Source organism: Eschscholzia californica, unplaced genomic scaffold (genome assembly GCF_041429995.1).
Source record: "Eschscholzia californica isolate CP2 unplaced genomic scaffold, dmEscCali1.0.p SCAF_5, whole genome shotgun sequence".
NCBI lineage: Eukaryota > Viridiplantae > Streptophyta > Magnoliopsida > Ranunculales > Papaveraceae > Eschscholzia > Eschscholzia californica.
In genome coordinates this window covers 14,705,806-14,715,448 of record NW_028238472.1, presented here as the reverse complement: position 1 = coordinate 14,715,448, position 9,643 = coordinate 14,705,806, and the positions used below count along the sequence as shown (strand labels likewise).

At 37.0% G+C, this 9,643-nt stretch overlaps 1 protein-coding gene across 4 annotated transcripts; it reads left to right on the top strand.

The window, feature by feature from the left end:
- Positions 1-234: 234 nt before the first annotated feature.
- Positions 235-9,298, top strand: LOC147537343 (uncharacterized). Of its 4 annotated transcripts, none has more exons than XM_086642338.1 (11): positions 235-352; positions 3,252-3,687; positions 3,769-3,852; positions 4,017-4,150; positions 4,242-4,339; positions 5,325-5,413; positions 5,493-5,607; positions 6,147-6,298; positions 6,388-6,458; positions 8,567-8,681; positions 8,898-9,298. In XM_086642338.1, the coding sequence occupies exons 2-11, from the start codon at positions 3,517-3,519 to the stop codon at positions 9,063-9,065; spliced, it is 1,197 nt and encodes a 398-aa protein (XP_086498464.1). In that variant the 5' UTR covers positions 235-352; positions 3,252-3,516; the 3' UTR covers positions 9,066-9,298. The 4 variants fall into 4 exon arrangements, with proteins under 4 accessions (XP_086498464.1, XP_086498463.1, XP_086498462.1 ...); XM_086642337.1 differs by lacking the exon at positions 235-352 and adding an exon at positions 1,664-1,928 and having other exon boundaries at positions 3,505-3,687; XM_086642336.1 differs by lacking the exon at positions 235-352 and adding an exon at positions 1,664-1,928 and having other exon boundaries at positions 3,500-3,687.
- The last annotated feature ends 345 nt before the right edge of the window (positions 9,299-9,643 follow it).

Sequence of the window (9,643 nt, the reverse complement as noted above, 5' to 3'; positions counted from 1 at the left end):
GGGACAGTGAATGAAGGGGTGTTGGATAACCTTTTTAAGGGTGTGTTTAGCCTTATTATTTTGATAAACCCAAAACCCTAATCCTTTTCTTCTTTAGTCGCGCCTGTCTCTCTCTTCTCCTTCTTCACGAAGAAACCCTAATCCTTTTCTTCTTCTTCTTCACCTTAATTCCACCCTTCAAATCTGAAACTCTAAGCTATGAAGAAGAAATCAAGAAGAAAACGATGAAGAATGCGAAATTTCGAATGATTTCGACTGAAATTGTGCACGAAATCTTTGTAAGTGATGTTTCGCTTCCCTAATCTGGAAAACCGACATATTTCGACCGAAATATGTCGATTTTTCATTCCTTGTGCCTTACTATTCATGAAGAACTACCAAATCGTCGATCTTTATTAATGGGCGAAACATCAGTCTCCATCAATGAACGGATCACCTTAAGAAACCACCACCTTTACCCACTTCCTCTTCCCTCAATGACAATTGAAAATGGTTAGTCTGATGATGATTTGTTGATTTTGGTGAATCTGATCTTCTACCCGTACCAACATTTTCATCTCATTCCTACAGTTATACCACTCTGATATACTCCAAAACCGGTAGAAGGAAAGGAATAGAGATTCCGGCAAAGGGACAACCCTTTTCATCTATTACCATCCCAGATGAAGGGTTGTCCCTTTGCCGGAATCTCTATTCCTTTCCTTCTACCAGTGTGTTGTTTTCGTTTCTTGCCCTAATTTAACATCTATTAATCTTCCTGCATAGCCCCCTAATTTATCGAAAATACTCAGATGACCCCTTTTTTCTGTTACCGTCAAATGTTCGTTAACTCTCACTCCTCCATCTCATCACCTCTCTCTGCCACGCCATCCCTCTCGCCACCTCATTATCTTCTCCGATAAGGTCCACGACCGACCAAAATTTCCGGTGACCGGCAGACGACCTTCATACTAAAAAAAGTACATATATATATTTCCCTCTCCTCCTATCATTTTCTCTCTCATCCTCTCTCTTCTCATTATCTCCTTCTTTCTCTTTCTCTACGTAGCCCCCTACTTTATCGAAAATACTTAGATGACCCCCTTTTTCTGTTACCGTCAAATGCCCGTTAACTCTCACTCCTCCATCTCATCACCTCTCTCTACCACGTCATCCCTCTCACCACCTCATGACCTTCTCCGATAAGTTCGTCGGCCCGACGACCTTCATACTAAAACAATATACATATTTCTTTCTCTTCTTCTTTCTCCTCATCTCCTTTTCTCTCTCTTCTCACTCTCTCTCTATTCTGGTCCCCCTTCGCTGATCAGAATAGAGAGAGACAGTGTGAAGAGACGGTGAGAAGAGAGAGGAAATGAGAGGAGGAAAGAGAAAAAGAGATGAAAAAGAAGAGAGAGAAAGAAATTATGTATTTTTTCAAGTATGAAGGTTGCCGAAAATTTTGGTCGGTTGGCGACCTTATCAGAGAAGATGATGAGGTGGCGAGAGGGATGACGTTGCAGAGAGAGGTGATGAGATCGAGGAGAGAGAGTTAACGGACATTTGACGGGAACGGAAAAAGAGGGTCATCTGGGTATTTTCGATAAAGTATGGGGCTACGCGAGAAGCTGGTCATAAAGTAGGGGGCCATTTGGAAAATAGGCATTTTTTTTTTTTTTTAAATGAACAAGAAAGAACTAGAGAGGGAAAGAGCCGTAACTTCAAGTTTTGAACTTCTCAACCTAGAGGAATCCGAGAGAGAGATCAAACCGTGAATTGATTAGAGGTCTTCGTCAGTTCTCCTTCTCAGATTCCCTGACATCATCATCTCTATCTAATGCTTATATAAATTGAAGATTCAAACTTCAAAGTGAAACCTAGGGTTCTTCATAAACAAAATCAGGTAATCAACTAATCAAGAGATTCAGGCTTGGTTATCCACTGTCTAGGTAAGTAAGGTAAGTAATTTTCATTTTTCCCTAATAAATGTGTACAATTTGTTCTTATACTTGTTTATTTGTTCTTATACTTGTCAATTTGGTCATTTTGCCCACAATCAAGATCCTAAGAAGAACTAGTAAAGAACCACTCAATTGTTAACGTAGTATCATAAATAGGTGAAAAAGGCAAGAAATCTAAGTTAGGTATTTACCATAAACATCAGTAGCTACCAGGATTCCTCTCTTGGAATTCAAAGAACCAATAATATAGGAAATGAGACCACCAAATTCTTCAATATTTCCTGTTCCAGAGTAATTATTTGAACCCGGATTTGATACTACAGAAGTGTCAATCCTGGTTGTGAATTCATGGGGATTGATTACTAGGTTGTGTGATTTAGTTGGATGCTCTAATAGTCTGTATTGGCTGCTCCAATTTCAGCCATTTTGAGTTGAATTTGTCGGGTATAAGGTTTAAATATTGATTCGCTAATCTTAAACTAAGATAAAGATGCATGGGGATATCGACAGATGTTCGAAATTACCACGAATGATTTTCGCATTCTTAATACGTGTGTTCTTACTTTTCATTTTTCGAAATGGTCTACGATTAAACTCTAATTTAGGTAATTGCATAGTGACAATAATGATGCAAAACTTTATTTTGACACTAAAAATTGTTTTTACATGTTACCTTCGGCGATTATATATTTACCGTAAGAAGAAATTTGGTTATAGAAAGTTTAGGCTAGTCTTGTATAGTTTCAGATCCTGGCTCCGCCCTTGCCGGTATGGGATACACTAACATGTGAGAATCGGATACACGGAGGAGTAGACCTCTTCGGTACTTTTGGACTACTTTACTTAATAACTTAAACTTTTAGTGATACATATATAATAGATCCACCTACAACCAAACATTCCATTTCATAGCTTAAAATCTTAACCAGTTGAATAAAAAACCTTGTAGTTAACTACCTTATTAGTGGAGCTTATAGGTTTTTCGAAAGAAATAGAGTTAACAAAAAATGAAGAATCCGGTATGCCAAATTTAGGGTACTGGATCGCGAACCCGCCCAAGAAGGTTACAGAGACTTGGGGTACGTGGTACGCAAGGGTTTTTTTAGTATTTGGTAATGTTGATTTGGATGTTGTTTTCTCTTAGGCCAAATATGGCACACCAGAATGAAATGCGATTTCTGGTAATCGCATTCCAAAATGATGTTTGGTGCCCGGGAATGCAATAGGAATCACGTTCCAAGGAGGACTGTTATTCCTCTGAAGGAGTTCCAACCCTAGGGAGTTGGTGCATTCACGATTCCCTTTTCCTAGGAATCACATTACGAGACCACCTATTCCTGATAATCACATTCACTTCCAGCTCGTCAAATATTGCCTTAGTAGATTACATATTCAAGTAAAGTTATACATCTTATCTTTTGCTCAATTTTTTAGCTGAAACTTACTTTGAGATCTGCGTACATAAAAGCGTCCGACTAGGTCAGTTTAAACAAGGGGTATCCAGTTCTTACGATTTTGTCCTAATGTTGTCTGATTGTGCTGTTACTTATCCATGAAAGGCTAGACATTATCTGAAATGGATGAAGAGACAGAGATCGAAGTGGAACAAGAGAACATTATTGAATATGATGACAATGATGACGATGATGATGATGTTGAAGAAGTAATTCTAGGTTTTGTTGAGAAGCCAAAAAACATCAATTCCCTTCTCCCTCAATTATTTCCTAGCAAGGCTGGAGGCACACCTGTATGTTGTAAAGACTATCTTTTTTGAATTGCAGGTTGGTGGTGAATTTTTTTTCTCTGAAGTTTTCTTCTATAAATGTAGGCTTGGATGGATCCTGTAAATCTTCCTACAGGAAAATCCCGTACCTGCGACATTTGCGGTGAGCCTCTGCAATTCTTGCTTCAGGTATCTATGATCGTGATAAGTTTGAGCTGTGTTTTTCCTTGTCAATGATTTCTTAGTGGTTGAAGTCCTTATGCATAGAGTGATAGAGACATGTGAAAGAAGAAAAACACTTTTAAGTTCAACTTTTTTTATAGGTTAATGGGATTATGGTAATTGATTACTAGGTTTACGCTCCAATCTCTGGGAAGGAATCCACATTTCACCGTACGTTGTTTGTGTTCATGTGCCCATCAATGGCTTGTCTGCTCCAAGATCAACATCAACAATGGAAACGCCGGCCTGAATGTCCATCTCGAAGGTATTATTAGGAAAGATATATCATTTCTGTGTTCAGTGCCTCTTTTCTATTTTAAATTTAAACATTTTTATAACACAAATGGTTTCTACAGTGTGAAGGTTTTTCGCTGCCAGCTACCTCAGATAAATACTTATTACCAGCCTGAGGCTCAAAAAGTTGACAAGATGAATAAATCGTCCGCAGTTGGAGGTAGGTAGTAACCTTACTTTTGTAACTTATGATACTCGAGTCTGAAGGTTGTGTTTGGTAACTGGTTTGGAACCTGTAATTGGTATTCTGAAACTAGGAGACACTTCAACATTTTGGCCTATATTCTCATCACATTTTAACATACAAAACATGTTTGTGGTTCAAAATTGGTTTGGCTTGTAAGAATACTAGGTTTCCACCATCTGAAATTCTTTCCTGCAAATTAACAACTTCAATAATTTCAGTGGAGAAAAATATGTGTGCGGGTAAGGGGAAGTGATTTATGTAGTTTAGAGATATTGTAACTGATTTCCTCTCCACTAATTTCTTTTCTTTCCACGATCTCCTCCCATAATTGTTGGGTATCTAGTAAATGCCTACAATAGCCTTGCAGTTAATTTGTTAGAAGCTTACATATCTGATAATATCTTATACAAATGAGGGTATAAAAGTCCAGTAGTAGTTTCAAGAAGTTAGAAATTAATTGTTGACACTAATACCCTTCCCTTTTGAGTCGATTTACATAAAAAAAGGATTTATACCAGCAGTCGTATGTGATCTTTATGAAACTCCAATAAAAATGGATGGCGAGACTTATACCTCATGTAACCGACTGAATTGTTTTATTATAATAGATTGGAAACATATATAAGTCAACTAACATTTGAAAACACCTGATATGAGTTCGTCTATTTGTTTGGAGATCAGGCTACTTTTAGGATTCTAATTTGTTGCCGGAGAAGACACCCAAACTCTGTTTCCCTTTTCTGAGGATTTTCATATCCTTTGGTTCCAAAAAATGAAGCATATCTGAATTACGTACAAACGGTACTTGATTTATGATAAACTCATTGTTTTCCACTTTCCAAGTAATTATCTAATAAAATGAAGTGGAAGTCTAATATGAAGGACGAAACTTCTTATCTCCTTCAAATACGCAATTGCTTAGGTTATTTCATGACTGTTAATTAGTGTCTGTGTATAGCTGCACTCTGTTCGTGGTGTGGTACTTGGAAAGGAGACAAGATTTGCAGTAGTTGTCAAAGTGCACGCTACTGCTCTGAAAAACACCAGGTAGTGAGAGTTAGGATTTTCATTGTTTTAGTTCTTTGAAGCTTAACACGATATGAAGTTATTGATTTTTGTCATTTAGGCTAAGCATTGGCATTCAGGGCATAAACTTGCTTGTCAACGTATAAGCATGTCTTGTCCATCTTCTGATTCTAGCTCCACTAATGCAACAATCACATCAACAGAAAAAAAATCAGGTTGGTTGATTTACTCTTAAAGATGATGAAGATTTTCATTTTTCTTCCAGTAAGAACAAAATTAATATCACACCTAAGAGATGTGGCTAGCATGCTCATCAATCAAGATCATCCAGATTGTTATTTACCATTCTATATTTTAAGGTTAAAACTGCGCTAGCACACCACACTAGATTAAACAACTCAATCTTTAGCAATTGAAAACAGGAAGGAATATATTGCAGAGATATCAAATATGTAAAATCGGATATTCATGATACACAAGGGTAATAGCACCTAAGACCTAAATAGCCATAAAAACAGTAATATGATGTGGCTAACGTTGTTTGCCCATCCTTCATATCTACACCAATCTTTACCTTTATTCTGATTATGCAAACCAGAGTAACTTCTTGATATTTTGGGAATAAGGCCTTCAGTTGAAGGTTGAGGAGTTTTGACCACTAAAAATAATCCATTAACTAGTGCCATAACAATTGTACAGGCAAGGTCCATGTGTCTGGCTTTTAAGGTTCCCTCTTTTCCTTTTTCTCGAGCAGGTGCTTGCACTACTCTATGGCCAGAGTTTGAGATAATAAATAAGGATGAAGTGGATTTTGATACAGAGTCATCTGATGACGATTTTTCAAACTCATTGGTTGTCAAGGAGCAAACGGATGAGACGTACAAGACATTGATGGCTGACTTTGAGGTAACAACTGGCTCAGCGTCTCGTACTGCTACCGTTGTTAAAGTTCTTTCTTCTTAAATATTTTTAGCCTCATTAAATCCTGTAAACAGGGAGATGAGGATAAAAGGAGCTGGACTTCTTTTCACACTCGCATTGCTAAGGCTCCTGAGCAAGTGCTAAGGTAACTTGTTTATGTATATCATAAATATACATTTGCATTTGCATTTTTCTCTCCACTTATGCAGCTTAGGTAGAATTTTTTTTTTCTTATTAGATAGAACACAAGAGCACGCAAATCTGAAGTGAAGTTAGATGAAAGAGAGAACAATGAGAGAGAAAATAGCAGTCATAGAGGAAATAAAGAAAAATTTCTGGAGTAAGTTAGATGGATGATACTACTGCAAAACCCATCAAATTATAAGTACACTAACTTAAAGTTGAACCCTATTAAGTGGTTTATTGTTAGAAATTTCAAAACCACCTTTTTAGTGAATTTTCCATTTGTCTAGTAGGTTAAGCGTTCGTTCAGGGTGTTAAACATGTTGCACGCCTATGTAACATAAACTGTGGTATGTTTTGTTAGTGAGTGAAATAGCAAAGATATGATCACAACTATTAATCTATATGCTAAAATTCTATGGTTTCTGTGGAAAGCCAGATGTGAGAACTGCTTTACGACGAATAAACAAAATCCATTACAGATGATAGAGAGGATTACCAATACCACGACTACTCCACTCAGAACTGAGTCTAGTATTACCACTAAATGTAAGGAAAAAACGAATATCCAAACATGGAGACCTCCATCGACACCGTATATAAAGATCAATGTAGATGCTTCCTTTGTTAGTTTAAATGAACAGGCTGGAATCGGTTACATTATACGAGATGCAGAGGCTAACTATATAATAGCGGTAGCAGATATTGTTCGAGGGCAACATGCGGAAGAATGTGAAAGCTTAGCGGTATTATGTAGTCTCCTAGGTGCTATGCAACTTCAACTACCTTATGTGCATTTAGAAAGTGATAATCAGGCAATAATCTTAGCTCTCAATGGCAATGGAGGAAGTCTTCACTGGCAATCACAAAGAATCATCCAACAGATCAAAGACATCAAGGACAAATTTACAGGAATTATATTCACCCATGTGTCTAGAAATTGTAATACCTATGCAGATGCATTAGCTAAATGGGGTCGTACCCACGGTCATAAGAAAACTTGGAATGATGTCTCTTCTTTTATTTCTGAATTTTAGTCGGTTTGTAATAGACTCTTTATTTAATGGTATTACTCTTCATCAAAAAAAAAAAAAAACTTCGCACAAATATGTTTATTTCGTTTAGTTATTATTTCTTTTATTCTTATAATTTTGCTTAACTTTTTAATCAACCATTGTTACATTATAAGTTGTTAACCTAGAGTAGTAATTCACAATCCTAACACGACAAGTTTACAAAAATGTTACTTTCTGAATCTCATTGTCTTAAGTGTCTGGAGTATCTGATACTCGCCATGTCTTAAAATTTTGTAGATGCGTACGCCCTAAGGCTAGCATCAAGGCAATTTGTTCTGTTTTGGCCTCTAGGTGTACACATTAGTACAGACAGAAACAAAACGTACAAGCATCGATTATGTTTATGCAACATAAAAAGTAACAACATCTGTATTCCTTGTTTGATAAAGGGCAGTGCTTTTGGGCATCGACCTTTGGTGGTGAATTAGAGCGGACTTTAATGGCTTAGAGGGTAACTTAAGTTTGAGTCAGAATATCAGTAAGTTTGTATTTTACCCCCTAATCTTCATCTTCACCACCACCTCCGACCACCACAACTAGCGACACCCACTACCGGCCACAACCATCAATTTCTTTTCTCTATCTCACACTCTTCATCTCTTTTTCTATAATATGGTATCATCTTTTTGTCTAAAAGAATTGGTGTATGCCTTGTATGTATCAAGGCGGCACTTTGCTTTTCGGAGCAAACCTCTGAGGCGAAAAAACAATTTGTTAAACATAGGATACTTGTATCAGAGTATAATGACTTGAGCACTGAAATGTCTATAGCTATATCAGTGTAATGCATAAGATGTTAACCTTTACTACCAAATCTCTTGTTATTAAATACAACTCATTCGATCACCTCAAAACTTTGCCAAACGGGTACTCCATTATTCTGCCACAACTTCAGCACCTCGAAAATGATCTTGCCACTCATCTTTTTCTGTTGACATTTTATTTTCTTGTAGAAGCATTACCCACATATCATATGATCCCCATGTTATCACAGGTATTCTCGAGATGCAAAGGCAAAACCGGTATGGCCCATGTCAGTTGGTCGCCCATCTAAAGCAGACATACCCAGATGCAACTACTGCAATGGCCCTCTATGTTTCGAAATGCAGGTTAGGATTACCTTTCTTTGTAATCATACAGTCAACTGGTAATTAGAAACTGTCATTAGATAATGAAATAACAGTCATTTGTTGCTGTAACTTTCACCTGTCATTTTTCATTCGTTTAATCCTTGTAACAACCAAAAAGAGTTTTTTCTATTGCCTATAATATCACACTTTTGTGCGATTAACATTCTTCGATTTGTATTTTGTGAGTATTTACAGATCTTGCCGCAGCTTCTCTATTACTTTGGCGTGGAAAATGAAATAGATTCTCTTGATTGGGCAACTATAACTATCTACACATGTGAAGACTCTTGCGAGTCAAAGATCCCATATAAAGAGGAATTTGCTTGGGTTCAGCTTTCTTCTCCATCTGGTGCGGCACCATGATTGTCTGGTAGAAACAATTATGGGCTCTTCCTTGTCTGTAAGGGGTTCTCTAAAGATATTCTGCGGAGCTTAGTTTGTCGCTGAGTTTGTGCTGTAGTTTTGCTGGAGTTCCATTTTATTTTCCGGGATGGTACGTCAGTAAGAATATACATGTTAATGGTTCAACCCCACAATTTTGTTCTTTCATTATTTTTTTTTCTTCAATCTATTTCTCAGTTTGAGTGTTTGCTTTATGTTTTTCTTCATTTGTTCTATGCTTGCAAACCAATATTTAAGGGAGACTTATATGGATTTCGCCATCTTGAGTTAAATAAGAGGGCAATTCATGTACTTTGGATTTTGATGAAGAAGGAAGAAGAGAGAGAAAAAATAAAAAAGTTTTTTTTTTCATAAGGTTGAAGGTGGCCTGATAAATGGCTAGTCAGCCGGAGAAGATGATGAGGTGGCGAAATAGGTGAACTGGAGGAGCGAGGTGATAAAATGATAGAGAAAGTAAGGGATGAGGTGGAGTTTATGTTTTTAAAAAAATTGGAATTAATTCTATTTTGTCCTGTAAGGATAGTTTTAGAAAAAGTTGA

Coding starts and splice junctions, on each gene's coding strand:
- LOC147537343 (XM_086642338.1), top strand. CDS start 3,517: ATGGATGAAGAGACAGAGATCGAAGTGGAACAAGAGAACATTATTGAA. Junction 6,459..8,566: donor GCTCCTGAGCAAGTGCTAAG/GTAACTTGTTTA, acceptor ATGTTATCACAG/GTATTCTCGAGATGCAAAGG. Junction 8,682..8,897: donor CTCTATGTTTCGAAATGCAG/GTTAGGATTACC, acceptor GAGTATTTACAG/ATCTTGCCGCAGCTTCTCTA.